General features: G+C 43.4%; 1 protein-coding gene across 1 annotated transcript in view; it reads right to left on the bottom strand.

Moving 5' to 3' along the window:
• Positions 1 to 16,921, bottom strand: part of MCF2L2 (MCF.2 cell line derived transforming sequence-like 2) — a 516,938-nt gene that overhangs the window by 77,807 nt on the left and 422,210 nt on the right. Inside the window, exons 24-25 of the mRNA XM_069727236.1 lie at positions 16,416 to 16,494; positions 11,775 to 11,844 (exon numbers count right to left, since the gene is read on the bottom strand). Coding sequence (XP_069583337.1) covers positions 11,775 to 11,844; positions 16,416 to 16,494 — 149 coding nt within the window. The remainder of the gene's footprint in view (positions 1 to 11,774; positions 11,845 to 16,415; positions 16,495 to 16,921) is intronic.

Genomic DNA, 16,921 nt, shown 5'->3' with positions numbered 1-16,921 from the left:
TCCAGAGCACTCTGGAAGAGGTTTTCATCCAGGATATCTCTGTACTTGGCCGCATTCATGTTTATTTCAATGAGAGTCTGTCCTCCTCTCCTGCAGCTGAAAAACACACCCATAGCATGATGCTGCCACCACCATGTTTCACTGTTGGGATTGTATTGGGCCGGTGATGAGCAGTGCTTGGTTTTCTCCACACATACTGCTTAGAATTATCACCAAAAAAGTCTATCTTTATCTCATCAGACTAGAGAATCTTATTTCTCATAGACTGGGAGTCCTTCATGTGTTTTTTAGCAAACTCTATGCGGGCTTTCATATGTCTTACACTGAGGAGAGGCTTCCGTTGGGCCACTCTGCCATAAAGACCCGACTGGTGGAGAGCTGCAGTGATAGTTGACTTTGTGGAACTTTCTCCCATCAACCTACTGTATCTCTGGAGCTCAACCACAGTGATCTTGGGGTTCTTCTTTACTTCTCTCACCAAGGCTCTTCTCCCACGATTGCTCAGTTTGGCTGGACGAGGAAGACTTATGGTGGTCCCAAACGTCTTCCATTGAAGGATTATGGAGGCCACTGTGCTCTTAGGAACCTTGAGTACTGCAGAAATTCTGTTGTAACCTTGGACAGATCTGTGCCTTGCCACAATTCTGTCTCTGAGCTCCTTGGCCAGTTCCTTTGACCTCATGATTCTCATATGGTCTGACATGCACTGTGAGCTGTGAGGTCTTATATAGACAGTTGTGTGCCTTTCCAAATCAAGTCATATCAGTTTAATTAAACACAGCTGGACTCCAATGAAGGAGTAGAACCATCTCAAGGAGGATCACAAGAAAATGGACAGCATGTGACTTAAATATGAGTGTCTGAGCAATGGGTCGAAATACTTATGACCATGTGATATTTCAAATTTTCTTTGTTAATAAATTAGCAAAAATTTCTACATTTCTGTTTTTTCAGTCAAGATGGGGTGCAGAGTGTACATTAATGAGAAAAAAATGAACTTTTTAGAATTTACCAAATGGCTGCAATGAAACAAAGAGTGAAAAATTTAAAGGGGTCTGAATACTTTCCATACTCACTGTATAACTTGAAACGATAAGCAATAATTTCCTCTCTTCTCATATTCAATGGCTCCTTGATCCACTTTTTGGCGCAAACATCCTTTTTTTTCCTTTTCACTTATTATCTGGCTTAGGCCGGGATCACACATGCGAGAAACACGTCCGTGTCTCGCATGTGAAATCCAAGCTCTGGTGCCGGCACTGTGGAGCGGAGCGTGCGGCCGCATAGCAACACATGGAGCCCCATGCTCCACTCTGGAGTGCCGGCACCAGAGCTTGGATTTCACATGCGAAACACAGACGTGTTTCTCGCATGTGTGATCCCGGCCTTATATAAAGAGTCGACCTACAATTTATATAAAGGTGACCCTAAAACGTAAAGGAAAAAACACAGTGCCAATGTCAATCACAAGGCCCACAGAAAGCGGAATGCCTGTATGCAGTCAGATACAAGTAACATTGATACAGTTAGGTATCTAGGTATATCCATATATATTTGGACAGAGACAACATTTTTCTAATTTTGGTAATAGACATTACCACAATGAATTTTAAACAAAACAATTAAGATGCAGTTAAAGTTCAGACTTTCAGCTTTCATTTGAGGGTATCCACATTAAACTTGGATGAAGGGTTTAGGAGTTTCAGCTCCTTAACATGTGCCACCCTGTTTTTAAAGGGAACAAAAGTAATTGGACAGATTCAATAATTTTAAATAAAATGTTAATTTCTAGTACTTGGTTGAAACTCTTTGTTGGCAATGACTGCCTGAAGTCTTGAGCTCATGGACATCACCAGACGCTGTGTTTCCTCCTTTTTGATGCTCTGCCAGGCCTTCACTGCAGTGGTTTTCAGTTGCTGTTTGTTTGTGGGCCTTTCTGTCTGAAGTTTAGTCTTTAACAAGTGAAATGCATGCTCAATTGGGTTGAGATCAGGTGACTGACTTGGCCATTCAAGAATATTCCACTTCTTTGCTTTAATAAACGCCTGGGTTGCTTTGGCTTTATGTTTTGGGTCATTGTCCATCTGTAGTATGAAATGACGACCAATCAGTTTTGCTGCATTTGGCTGGATCTGAGCACATAGTATGGCTCTGAAGACCTCAGAATTCATTAAGCTGCTTCTGTCCTGTGTCACATCATCAATAAACACTAGTGACCCAGTGCCACTGGCAGCCATGCATGCCCAAGCCATCACACTGCCTCCGCTGTGTTTTACAGATGATGTGGTATGCTTTGGATCATGAGCTATACCACGCCTTCGCACTACTTTTCTCTTTCCATCATTCTGGTAGAGGTTTATCTTGTTTTCATCTGTCCAAAGAATGTTCTTCCTGAACTGTGCAACTGTGCTGGCTTTTTGAGATCTTTTTTTGCAAAGTCCAGTCTAACCTTTTTATTCTTGATGCTTATGAGTGGCTTCACCGTGCAGTGAACCCTCTGTATTTACTTTCATGCAGTCTTCTCTTTACGGTAGATTTGGATATTGATACGCCTACCTCCTGGAGAGTGTTGTTCACTTGGTTGGCTGTTGTGAAGGGGTTTCTCTTCACCATGGAGATTATTCTGTGATCATCCATGTTGTGAATTCTGTGGCAGAGCTCCCTCCTGTGGTCACAAGTGGTACTTCGGCTGGTTCTCTCTGTGAGCTTCCGTTGGTGGAGGAAAGTGGTACTGCGGCTTCTGAGTTTCCTTCCTCAGGTGATGTGGTGAAGTCGTTAGGTGCTGCTCTATTTAACTCCACCTAGTGCTTTGATCCTGGCTTCCAGTCAATGTTCTAGTATTGGACCTGTTTCCTCCTGGATCGTTCCTGTGGCCTGCTGCTCTGCATAGCTAAGTTCCTCTTTGCTATTTGTTTGCTGTTTCATTCTGTCCAGCTTGTCAATTTGTTTTTTACTGCTTGCTGGAAGCTCTGGGACGCAGAGGGTGTACCTCCGTGCCGTTAGTTCGGTTCGGAGGGTCTTTTTGCCCCCTTTGCGTGGTTTTTGTAGGATTTTGTGTTGACCGCAAAGTTACCTTTCCTATCCTCGCTCTGTTCAGAAAGTTGGGCCTCACTTTGCTAAATCTATTTCATCTCTACGTTTGTCTTTTCATCTTAACTCACAGTCATTATATGTGGGGGCTGCCTTTTCCTTTGGGGTATTTCTCTGAGGCAAGGTAGGCTTATTTTCTATCTTCAGGCTAGCTAGTTTCTCAGGCCGTGCTGAGTTGCATAGGGAGCATTAGGCGCAATCCACGGCTTCCTTTAGTGTGTTGGAGAGGATTAGGGATTGCGGTCAACAGAGTTCCCACGTCTCAGAGCTCGTTCTTGTTTTTTGGGTTATTGCCAGGTCACTGTATGTGTGCTGACCTCTATATCCATTGTGGTACTGAATTACCTTTCATAACAGTACTGGAAGCCAAAAGTACTAATGATTCCCAATAGAGGGAAAAAAGAAGTTCTGAGACCATTTTTTTTTTCTTTGCACTGTTTTGCCTTTTTTTTCCCCTAGACATTTGGGTGGTTCAGGACACAGGTGTAACAATGGACATTAAAGGTCTGTCTTCATGTGTGGATCAGCTCACGGCAAGAGTACAAAGTATTCAAGACTTTGTGGTTCAGAATTCTATGTTAGAACCGAGAATTCCTATTCCTGATTTGTTTTTTGGAGATAGAACTAAATTTCTGAGTTTCAAAAATAATTGTAAACTATTTCTGGCTTTGAAACCTCGCTCCTCTGGTGACCCAGTTCAACAAGTTAGGATCGTTATTTCTTTTTTGCGTGGCGACCCTCAGGACTGGGCATTTTCTCTTGCGTCAGGAGATCCTGCATTAAGTAATATCGATGCATTTTTCCTGGCGCTCGGATTGCTGTACGATGAGCCTAATTCTGTGGATCAGGCAGAGAAGAATTTGCTGGCTCTGTGTCAGGGTCAGGTGTTGTGAATTCTGTGGCTGAGTTCACTTCTGTGGTCACAAGTGGTATTGCAGTCTCTGGGCTTCCTCCCTCAGGTGTTTTGGTGAGCTCGTTGGCTGCCTTGCTATTTAGCTCCACCTGAGTCTGTCTTCCTTGCTCCTTGTCAATGTTCCAGTGTTGGATCTGAGCTACTGCATCTTTCCTTGGGCCTGCTGCTCTGCTAGATAAGTGCTTCTAGTTTGTTTTCTGTTTTTTCTGTCCAGCTTGCTATTAACTTTTGCTGGAAGCTCTGAGAAGCAAAGGGGTGCACCGCCGTGCTGTTAGTTCGGCACGGTGGGTCTTTTTGCCCCTTTGTGTGGTTTTCGTTTTAGGGTTTTTTGTAGACTGCATAGTTCTCTTTGCTATCCTCGCTCTGTCTAGAATATCGGGCCTCACTTTGCTGAATCTATTTCATTCCTACGTTTGTCTTTTCATCTTGCTAACAGTCATTATATGTGGGGGGCTGCCTATTCCTTTGGGGTATTTCTCTGAGGTAAGTCAGGCTTGTATTTCTATCTTCAGGCTAGTCAGCTCCTCAGGCAGTGCCGAGTTGCATAGGTAGTGATAGGCGCAATCCACTGCTGCTTATAGTTGTGTGAGGATAGATCAGGTACTGCAGTCTACAGAGATTCCACGTCTCAGAGCTCGTCCTATTGTTTTTGGTTATTGCCAGATCTCTGTATGTGCGCTGATTACTGCACGCTGTGTTGCCTGATTGCCGGCCATAACAGTACAAGGAGCCACACCAATGATTCCCAATAGAGGGAAAAAAGAAATCCTGACATCATTTTTTCTTCTTAGCTCTGTCTTCAGTCTTTTTTTTCCCCTAGACATTAGAGTGCTTCAGGACACAGCTGTGGACATGGATATTCAGGCTCTGTGCTCCTCAATGGATAATCTCGTTGTAAATGTACAAAAGATTCAAGATACTATTGATCAGAAATCGATGCTAGAACCAAGAATTCCGATTCCTGATTTGTTTTTTGGTGACAGAACTAAGTTCCTGAGCTTCAGAAATAATTGTAAGCTATTTTTGGCCTTGAAACCTCATTCTTCTGGTAATCCTATTCAACAGGTTTTGATTATTATTTCTTTTTTGCGCGGCGACCCACAGGACTGGGCGTTTTCTCTTGCACCAGGAGATTCTGCATTGAGTAATGTTGATGCATTTTTCCAGGCGCTGGGATTGCTTTACGATGAGCCTAATTCAGTGGATCAGGCTGAGAAAAATCTGCTGGCTTTATGCCAGGGTCAGGATGATGTAGAAGTATATTGTCAGAAATTTAGGAAGTGGTCAGTACTCACTCTGTGGAATGAATCTGCACTAGCGGCTTTGTTCAGAAAGGGTCTCTCTGAAGCTCTTAAGGATGTAATGGTGGGATTTCCTATGCCTGCTGGTTTGAATGAGTCTATGTCCTTGGCCATTCAGATCGGTCGTCGCTTGCGCGAGCGTAAATCTGTGCACCATCTGGCGGTATTGTCTGAGAGTAAACCTGAGCCTATGCAGTGCGACAGGACTATGACTAAAGTAGAACGGCAAGAACACAGACGTCTGAACAGACTGTGTTTCTATTGTGGTGATTCTACTCATGCTATTTCTAATTGTCCTAAACGCACTAGGCGGTTCGATAGCTCTGCCGTTATTGGTACTGTACAGTCCAAATTCCTTTTGTCCATTACCTTAATGTGCTCTTTGTCATCGTATTCTGTCATGGCGTTTGTGGATTCAGGCGCTGCCCTGAATCTGATAGATTTGGATTATGCTAAACGTTGTGGATTTTTCTTGGAGCCTTTGCGGTGTCCTATTCCGTTGAGAGGAATTGATGCTACACCTTTGGCCAAGAATAAGCCTCAGTACTGGGCCCAGCTGACCATGTGCATGGCTCCTGCACATCAGGAAGTTATTCGCTTTCTGGTACTGCATAATTTGCATGATGTGGTCGTGTTGGGGTTGCCATGGCTACAAACCCATAATCCAGTATTGGATTGGAACTCTATGTCGGTAACCAGCTGGGGTTGTCAGGGAGTACATGGTGATGTTCCATTTTTGTCTATTTCGTCATCCATTCCTTCTGACATCCCAGAGTTCTTGTCGGACTTTCAGGATGTATTTGAAGAGTCCAAGTCTGATGCCCTACCTCCGCATAGGAATTGTGATTGTGCTATCGATTTGATTCCTGGTAGTAAGTTCCCTAAGGGTCGTTTATTTAATTTGTCCGTACCTGAACACACCGCTATGCGCAGTTATGTGAAGGAGTCCCTGGAGAAGGGACATATTCGCCCATCGTCGTCACCATTGGGAGCAGGGTTCTTTTTTGTAGCCAAGAAGGATGGTTCGCTAAGACCGTGTATTGATTACCGCCTTCTTAATAAGATCACTGTTAAGTTTCAGTATCCCTTGCCATTGATTTCTGACTTGTTTGCTCGGATTAAGGGGGCTAGTTGGTTTACTAAGATTGATCTTCGTGGTGCGTATAATCTGGTGAGAATCAGGCAGGGAGATGAATGGAAAACGGCATTTAATACGCCCGAGGGTCATTTTGAGTATCTGGTGATGCCGTTCGGACTTGCCAATGCTCCATCTGTTTTTCAGTCTTTTATGCATGACATTTTCCGTGAGTATCTGGATAAATTCTTGATTGTTTACTTGGATGACATTTTGATCTTCTCAGATGATTGGGAGTCTCATGTGAAGCAAGTCAGAATGGTTTTCCAGGTACTGCGTGCTAATTCCTTGTTCGTGAAGGGATCAAAGTGTCTCTTCGGTGTGCAGAAAGTTTCATTTTTGGGGTTCATCTTTTCCCCTTCTACTATCGAGATGGATCCGGTTAAGGTTCAGGCCATCCAGGATTGGACTCAGCCGACATCTCTAAAAAGTCTGCAGAAATTCCTGGGCTTTGCTAATTTTTATCGTCGCTTCATCTGTAATTTTTCTAGCATTGCCAGACCATTGACCGATTTGACCAAGAAGGGTGCTGATTTGGTTAATTGGTCTTCTGCTGCCGTGGAAGCTTTTCAGGAGTTGAAGCGTCGTTTTTGCTGTGCCCCTGTGTTGTGTCAACCTGATGTTTCTCTTCCGTTCCAGGTCGAGGTTGATGCTTCTGAGATTGGTGCAGGGGCGGTTTTGTCACAGAGAGGTTCTGGTTGCTCAGTGTTCAAACCATGTGCTTTCTTTTCCAGGAAATTTTCTGCTGCTGAGCGTAATTATGATGTGGGCAACCGAGAGTTGCTGGCCATGAAGTGGGCATTCGAGGAGTGGCGTCATTGGCTTGAGGGTGCTAAGCATCGCGTGGTGGTATTGACTGATCATAAGAACCTTACTTATCTTGAGTCTGCCAAGCGCTTGAATCCTAGACAGGCCCGTTGGTCGTTATTTTTTGCTCGTTTTGATTTTGTGATTTCATACCTTCCGGGCTCTAAAAATGTGAAGGCGGATGCTCTGTCTAGGAGTTTTGTGCCCGACTCTCCGGGGTTATCTGAGCCGGCGAGTATCCTCAAGGAAGGAGTCATTGTGTCTGCCATCTCCCCTGATTTGCGGAGAGTGTTGCAGAAATTTCAGGCTAATAAACCTGATCGTTGTCCGGCCGAGAAACTGTTCGTCCCTGATAGGTGGACTAGTAAAGTTATCTCTGAACTTCATTGTTCGGTGCTGGCCGGTCATCCAGGAATCTTTGGTACCAGGGAGTTGGTTGCTAGATCCTTCTGGTGGCCATCTCTGTCACGGGATGTGCGTGCTTTTGTGCAGTCCTGTGGAATTTGTGCTAGGGCTAAGCCCTGCTGTTCACGTGCCAGTGGGTTGCTTTTGCCCTTGCCGGTCCCGAAGAGGCCTTGGACACATATTTCGATGGATTTCATTTCTGACCTTCCCGTTTCTCAAAAAATGTTGGTCATTTGGGTGGTCTGTGATCGCTTTTCTAAAATGGTCCATCTGGTGCCCTTGGTTAAATTGCCTTCCTCCTCTGATTTGGTGCCTTTGTTCTTCCAGCATGTGGTTCGTTTACATGGCATTCCTGAGAATATTGTTTCTGACAGAGGTTCCCAGTTTGTCTCGAGGTTCTGGCGAGCCTTTTGTGGTAGGATGGGCATTGACCTATCTTTCTCCTCGGCCTTCCATCCTCAGACTAATGGCCAGACCGAACGAACCAATCAGACCTTGGAAACATATCTGAGATGTTTTGTTTCCGCTGACCAGGATGATTGGGTGTCCTTTTTGCCGTTGGCTGAGTTCGCCCTTAATAATCGGGCCAGCTCGGCTACCTTGGTCTCTCCATTTTTCTGCAATTCTGGGTTCCATCCTCGTTTCTCTTCAGGACAGGTTGAGTCTTCGGACTGTCCTGGTGTGGATTCTGTGGTGGACAGGTTGCAGCAGATCTGGACTCAGGTAGTGGACAATTTGACCTTGTCCCAGGAGAAGGCTCAACATTTCGCTAATCGCAGACGCTGTGTGGGTCCTCGACTTCGGGTTGGGGACTTGGTTTGGTTATCTTCTCGTCATATTCCTATGAAGGTTTCCTCTCCTAAGTTTAAACCTCGTTTTATTGGTCCGTATAGGATTTCTGAGGTTCTTAATCCTGTGTCTTTTCGTCTGACCCTTCCAGATTCTTTTTCCATACATAACGTATTCCATAGGTCATTGTTGCGGAGATACGTGGCACCTATGGTTCCATCTGTTGATCCTCCTGCCCCGGTTTTGGTGGAGGGGGAGTTGGAGTATATTGTGGAGAAGATTTTGGATTCTCGTGTTTCAAGGCGGAAACTCCAGTATCTGGTTAAGTGGAAGGGTTATGCTCAGGAAGATAATTCCTGGGTCTTTGCCTCTGATGTCCATGCTCCCGATCTTGTTTGTGCCTTTCATATGGCTCATCCTGGTCATCCTGGGAGCTCTGGTGAGGGTTCGGTGACCCCTCCTCAAGGGGGGGGTACTGTTGTGAATTCTGTGGCAGAGCTCCCTCCTGTGGTCACAAGTGGTACTTCGGCTGGTTCTCTCTGTGAGCTTCCGTTGGTGGAGGAAAGTGGTACTGCGGCTTCTGAGTTTCCTTCCTCAGGTGATGTGGTGAAGTCATTAGGTGCTGCTCTATTTAACTCCACCTAGTGCTTTGATCCTGGCTTCCAGTCAATGTTCTAGTATTGGACCTGTTTCCTCCTGGATCGTTCCTGTGGCCTGCTGCTCTGCATAGCTAAGTTCCTCTTTGCTATTTGTTTGCTGTTTTTTTCTGTCCAGCTTGTCAATTTGTTTTTTACTGCTTGCTGGAAGCTCTGGGACGCAGAGGGTGTACCTCCGTGCCGTTAGTTCGATACGGAGGGTCTTTTTGCCCCCTTTGCGTGGTTTTTGTAGGATTTTGTGTTGACCGCAAAGTTACCTTTCCTATCCTCGCTCTGTTCAGAAAGTTGGGCCTCACTTTGCTAAATCTATTTCATCTCTACGTTTGTCTTTTTATCTTAACTCACAGTCATTATATGTGGGGGCTGCCTTTTCCTTTGGGGTATTTCTCTGAGGCAAGGTAGGCTTATTTTCTATCTTCAGGCTAGCTAGTTTCTCAGGCCGTGCCGAGTTGCATAGGGAGCGTTTGGCACAATCCACGGCTGCCTTTAGTGTGTTGGAGAGGATTAGGGATTGCGGTCAACAGAGTTCCCACGTCTCAGAGCTCGTTCTTGTTTTTTGGGTTATTGCCAGGTCACTGTATGTGCGCTGACCTCTATATCCATTGTGGTACTGAATTACCTTTCATAACAGTTCCACCATTGTTGTCTTCCATGGGGGCCCAGGTCTTTTTGCATTGATGAGTTCACCAGTGCTTTCTTTCTTTCTCAGGATGTACCAAACTGTAGATTTTGCCACTCCTAATATTGTAGCAATTTCTCAGATGGATTTTTTCTGTTTTCGCAGCTTAAGGATGGCTTGTTTCACCTGCATGGAGAGCTCCTGTGACCGCATGTTTACTTCACAGCAAAACCTTCCAAATGCAAGTACCACACCTCAAATCAACTCCAGGCCTTTTATCTGCTTAATTGAGAATGACATAACGAAGGGATTGCCCACACCAGTCCATGAAATAGCCTTGGAGTTTATTGTCCAATTACTTTTGGTCCCTTTAAAAACAGGGTGGCACATGTTAAGGAGCTGAAACTCCTAAACCCTTCATCCAATTTTAATGTGGATACCCTCAAATGAAAGCTGAAAGTCTGAACTTCAACTCATCTGAATTGTTTTGTTTTAAATTCATTGTGGTAATGTCTGTAACCAAAATTAGAAAAATGTTGTCTCTGTCCAAATATATATGGACCTAACTGTTCATACCATTCTTACCAAACAGTAGCAACTTAGTGGTAAGATATTATGTTTTATGTATAACTGATAAATGTCATTTTTCAGTTTAGGACAAAAACATACACTTGAGTAGTTTATCTGTATAAACAGCTCTCAATAGCTTGTCTTTTCATGAAGAGCTTGCAATGAAATCTCATATGCACACTAAAATGGATTGCTCACTCTTTTTTTTTATTTAAAAAATTTGCTCATGGAGATCTTTAAATTAACTAAAAAACAAACATATACTACAGTATTTTCTGGATGATAAACCAAACTTTTTTTGCCAAAAATTTTTTGGGGAAATTGGGGGTGCGTCTAATGGTAGGAATATACTTACAAATCCTGTGGCAGCGGCCCTGGTGGTGGCGGTCCAGATGCAGCCTCCCTTCCTAGGCTGGTGCGGCGGTGCTTTGTGGTGTGGTGGTGACGGGGTTCTGTGGTGTTGGCGGGACTCCACTGGTATTTCATCAAAGCCCAGAGGCCACCGCAATGCATCACAGCATCTAGGGATGAGATCTCGTTGCCAAGATCTGAATCTGAGCCCCTGGCAGCCATTTTGCCGGAGCCACCGCATCACAGCAATGGGGCAGCGGGGGCTTTCGGGCTTTGACAAAATGCAGGCGGAGCCCCGCCACTACCACAGAGCCCCGCCACCACCAAACCACAGAGTGCTGCCGCCCCACAGAGCGCCGCTGGTCCACAGAGCCCCGCCGGCGCACAGAGCCCAGCCACCCCACAGAGCCCAGCCACTCCTCGGAGCACTGCCACCACACAGAGCACCGCTGCAACTCAGAGCACCGCCGCCGCACCAGCCTGTGATGGGATTTCACAGAGGCCACTGCACCAGCCTGGACCACCGAATGACACCAGTGACCACTCCTTGCCTGGTAAGCTGAATTCGGACTGTAAGATGGACCCCCATTTGACATATTATTTTTTTCCCTATTTTCCTTCTGAAAATTTGGTCTTATGGTCTGGTGCATCTTATAGTCCGAAAAATACGATACTTATCAAACCAATGGGAGACAAGGGCAGCACTAATGGCAGGGATACGGAGGGGGAGTGTATATATATTTATACATACATATACAGTATATATATATATATATATGTGTATAAAAGTATAATTTACTTTTTATTATGTTGTATTACTATTCTGTGACCGCCAAATAATCATATTTCAAAAAGTCAAACCATTTAACATTGAATTGAAGTAAATTGGAGCTGCAGAACAGCCACTACATGGTATATGGAGCAGCGGTGTTCTAGCTCCACACGGTACTTCCAGGAGCTGCAGGAACTGCTACCAGATGATTTTTACAGGATGCTATGTATCAGGCACTCAACAATCTTAAAGTGATGACCTGTTCTTAAGATAGATTATCAGAATGATAGCCCTTGATAATCCCTTTGATAGGTTTGCATTCAAGGTTTACTTGAGAAGTGATTTGGGAAATATTTGGACTCTTACCTGATAACACAAGAATTCATAGGAGCGTGGTATACACTCTCTGTTATCCTCTGATGTAATTGGCTTGCCTCTAGAAAATACAAGAAATTGGATAATTATTACACTGGATGTTTGCAAACTAAGTGGATTACCTTGTTATGTAAAATTGTACTGCTACTGCATATTGTGGGCAGTACATGTATTTGTGTTAAGGTTCCGTAAATTTTACATTGATTGTGTGATTTGCACAGTTACAAGAAGCACCATAGGTAAAGAGGGATATCTGGTCATGTATGTGGATCAAGGAGCGTGGCACAGCAGAGGCTCTGTGCTAGGGTGGAGACAGACTAAAGACTGTAGCTTTTTGGGGCTCTAGAGAGTAGTGTGTCACATAGAGTCAGTGTAGTTTGACCCATCTGCCATCTTTTTTGAGGCCAGTCAGGTTTCATCACCTCCAAAGGCAAAGACCATGGGTATGTTGCCAAATGGTTTCTCATCATCTCCAGTGTTCTCCTAAACATTCAAATGAATAGTTGCTTACCCAATTAGGTGTAATCTGTAAACTGTGGGATGGACCTGACCTGGAGTAAATGAACAGAAGCCATATGACACCCCCATCCCTAAGCAGTATGACCAGAGACCTGTGGCTTACATACAAGTGCTTCTCACAAAATTAGAATATCATTAAAATGTTAATTTATTTCAATTCTCCAATACAAAAAATGAAACTCATGTATTATATAGAGTCATTACAAACAAAGTGATCTATTTCAAGTGTTTATTTCTGTTAACGTTGATGATTATAGCTTACAGCCAATGAAAACCCAAAAGTCATTATCTCGTAAATTAGAATAATTAACAAAAAACACTTGCAAAGGCTTCCTAAGCATTTACAAAGGTCCCTTAGTCTGTTTCAGTAGGCTCCACAATCATGGTAAAGACACCTGACTTAACAGATATCCAGAATACAGTCATTGACACACTACACAAGAAGGGTAAGCCACAAAAGGTCATTGCTAAAGAAGCTGGCTGTTCACAGAGTGCTGTATCCAAGCATATTAATGGAAAGTTAAGTGGAAGGAAAAAGTGTTGTAAAGAAAGGTGCACAAGCAACCGGAATAACCGCAGCCTTCAAAGGATTGTTAAGAAAAGGCCATTCAAAAATTTGGGGGAGATTCACAAGGAGGGGACTGCTACTGAAGTCATTGCTTCAAAAGCCACCACACACAGACTATCCAGGACATGGGCTACAAGTGTCGCATTCCTGGTGTCAAGTCACTCATGACCAACAGACAACGCCAGAAGTGTTTTACCTGGGCCAAGGAGAAAAAGAGCTGGACTGTTGCTCAGTGGTCCAAGGAATTATTTGCAGATTAAAGTAAATTTTGCATGTCATTTGGAAATCAAGGTCCCAGAGTCTGGAGGAAGAGTGGAGAGGCACACAATTCAAGCTGCTTGAGGTCTAGTGTGAATTTTCCACAATTAGTGATGGTTTGGGGAGCCATGTCATCTGCTGGTTTAGGTACACTGTGTTTAATCAAGACAAAAGTCAGCACAGCTATCTACCAGGAAATTTTAGAGCACTTCATGCTTCTCTCTGCTGACAAGCTTTTTGGAGATGGAAATTAAAATCACCAGCAGGACTTGGCACCTGTCCACACTGCCAAAAGTACCTGTGCTCTGCTTTACGGCCGGCCCTCACAGTCAGTGTGGGAAGCTGACAGCGAGGGATGTGACAGGCACCGGAATGTGAGTATGTGTTTTTTTTTTTTTTTACATTTACAATGGTAACCAGGGTAAACATTGGGTTACTAAGCGCGGCCCTGCGATTAGGAACCCAATGTTTACCCTGGTTACCCGGGGACTTCGGCATCGTTGGTCGCTGGAGAGCTGTCTGTGTGACAGCTCTCCAGCGACCACACAACGACTTACCAACGATCACGGCCAGGTCGTATTGCTGGTCGTGATCGTTGGTAAATCGCTAAGTGTAATGGTACCTTAACTGGAGATACCAAAAGCAGTGGGCCAACCAAAAGTTGGGAGACAGTGGGTATCACTTGTACAGGGACAGTGGAAGTACCGATCTCAGATTGGGAACTTGTGGACTGTATGTTGGCCATCTACATGTATTTGTTGTACAACCATGGATGTATGGAATAAAAATAGTTACATTTTTAACCTGCCTAGGTGATTTTTATAACCCACAAACCTCAGATCCTCACAGTACCAATACCTGGTGTAAAAACAACAGTATCATTGTGCTTGATTGGCTAGCAAACTCGCCTGACTTTAACCCCTTTAGAGAATCTATGGGGTAATGTCAAGAGGAAGATGAGAGACACCAGACCCAACAATGCAGAAGAGCTGAAGGCTGTTATCAAAGCAACCTGGGCTTCCATAACACCTCAGCAGTGCCACAGGCTGATCGCCTCCATGCCACATCGCATGGATGCAATTATTGATGCAAAAGGAGCCCCGATCGAGTAGTGAGTGCATTTACTGAATATACATTACAGTAGGCCAACATTTCAGATTTTAAAATAATTTTTCAAGCTGATGTTATAAAGTATTCTAGTTTACTGAGATAATGACTTTTGGGTTTTGATTGGCTGTAAGCCATAATCATCAACATTAACAGAAATAAACACTTGATATAGATCACTCTGCTTGTAATGACTCTATATAATATATGAGTTTCACTTTTTGCATTGAAGAACTGAAATCAATTAACTTTTTGATAATATTCAAATTTTGTGAAAAGCACCTGTATAATTATGTACAAGTTAAGTTATTGTGAGTTGCCCTGTAACCACAAAATTTACATCAGTATGCTGTAAATGCCAAGCATTTGTGTCAAAACCATGAGCACCAAGCCAAACAGGACAATACGTAACACAAATGCTACTTTCAGTTTAGGCCACTGGTACAATCAGATCTCACATTTAATCTACAAAAGTTTTATAACAGACAACGCATGTACTGTCATTATTAAAGTACTCCCTATTCCCAGCAGCCTTCTTTTTTAACTCCTTTATGACCTTGGGATTTTTCTGTGTTCGTTTTTCGCTCCCCTCCTTCCCAGAGCCATAACTTTTTTATTTTTATTTTATTTTTAGTTTATTTATTTATTTTTCCGTCAATTTGGCCATGTGAGGGCTTATTTTTTGCGGGATGAGTTGTACGTTTGAACGACATCATTGGTTTTAGCATGTCGTGTACTAGAAAACGGGAAAAAAATTCCAAGTCCGGTGAAATTGCAAAAAAGTGCAGTCCCACACTTGTTTTTTGTTTGGCTTTACCTAAGTGGTGAAAAAAAATTCCAAACTTTGCTAAAAAGAAAAAAAATTTGTGCCATTTTCCGATACTCGTAGCGTCTCCATTTTTCATGATCTGGGGTCGGTTGAGGGCTTATTTTTTGCGCGCCGAGATGACGTTTTTAATGATAGCATTTTGGTGCAGATACGTTCTTTTGATCGCCCGTTATTGCATTTTAATGCAATGTCGCGGCGACCAAAAAACGTAATTCTGGCGTTTTGAATTTTTTTCTCGCTACGCCGTTTAGCGATCAGGTTAATGCTTTGTTTTATTTAATAGATCGGGCAATTCTGAACGCGGCGATACCAAATATGTGTAGATTTGATTTTTTTTTATTGATTTATTTTGATTGGGGCGAAAGGGGGGTGATTTAAACTTTTATATTTTTTTTATTTTTTTCACATTTTTTTTAACTTTTTTTTTTACTTTTGCCATACTTCAATAGCCTCCATGGGAGCCTAGAAGCAGGCACAACGCGATCGCCTCTGCTACATAGCAGCAATCTGCTGTTCGCTGCTATGTAGCAGAAAATCAGGTGTGCTGTGAGTGCCGACCACAGGGTGGCGCTCACAGCTGCCGGGGATCAGTAACCATAGAAGTCTCAAGAACCTCTATGGTTACAATTTACAAGCATCGCCGACTTCCGATCATGTGACGGGGTCGGCAATGCCGTCATTTCCGGCCGCCCGGCCGGATGCGGTAGTTAAATGCCGCTATCTGCGTTTGACAGCGGCATTTAACTAGTTAATAGGCGCGGGCAGATCGCGATTCTTCCTGTGCCTATTACGGGCACATGTCAGCTGTTCAAAACAGCTGACATGTCCCGGCTTTGATGCGGGCTCACCGCCGGAGGCCGCATCAAAGCGGGGCTTCTGACCTCAGACGTACTATCCCGTCCGAGGTCAGAAAGGGGTTAAGTATTCAAGACACTCCTCAAGCTTTTTATACATTCTTATTATTTTCATTAGGTAATGCATTATCTTATGAATAATAGTATAATGATCAAAGATTTACAGTGTACTTAAAGGGGTATTGCCCCAACTGAAAGTGGGAAATTGGATAACTTATTGACTGCATTGGTTGACTCCCCCAACAATCCTGAGAACAGTAGTCTGGATCCTGAGAGAAGTTCTTTGTAAGCCCCTTCTGATTGGTGCACAGATGCCAATGTTCAAACGCGGATCCACTCATTGTCCATGGGACTGCCAGGAACAGCCGAGTACTCTAGTTGGCATGGTCTTGCAGTCTTATAGATAATGAATGAATTTTCAATTGTGGGAATGTCCCTTTAGGTTATAAGGTAAATGTCCCCTTCCCCCCACTTTTGTTTTATAAAATTAAGATTACCTCTGCATGCTTCAAGTTGACCAGTCAAAACTTTTCGAATCTGAGAAACCCAAAGGTTTTTCAATTCAACAGTTGATGCCTACACAAAAACAAAAAGATCCTGATTTAAGTTTTTGGGTTATCTCATTTTCAAAGAAGCAGAATGAAGAGCCATAGAAAATATTAATGTATGTAAATATAAATATACAAAGTTGATAGGACATGTTTTACTCCCTCTGTAGAACTGCACAGATTTCATGAACACAGATTTCATGCTTAAAATTTTTGTAACACTATGAGGAACATGAAAGTAGTCATTTTCACAAACTAAAAATGACTGTCCAAAAACGATATATAAGTTGGTACCTATAAGTAATGCTTTCTTGTTCATTTTTTGCTCACAGCTTGCTTACTGTAGACTAAGTGCATACTGCATTTGTAGCCACTGTCAGTGTTAGATGTATAAACTCAACAGGAATAAGCCTAGACATCCATCGTTAAAGTATAGAAAAAGGGAAAAAAACGTA

This window comes from Ranitomeya imitator, chromosome 5 (genome assembly GCF_032444005.1).
Source record: "Ranitomeya imitator isolate aRanImi1 chromosome 5, aRanImi1.pri, whole genome shotgun sequence".
Taxonomy (NCBI): domain Eukaryota; kingdom Metazoa; phylum Chordata; class Amphibia; order Anura; family Dendrobatidae; genus Ranitomeya; species Ranitomeya imitator.
This window is presented reverse-complemented; position numbering and strand designations above follow the sequence as displayed.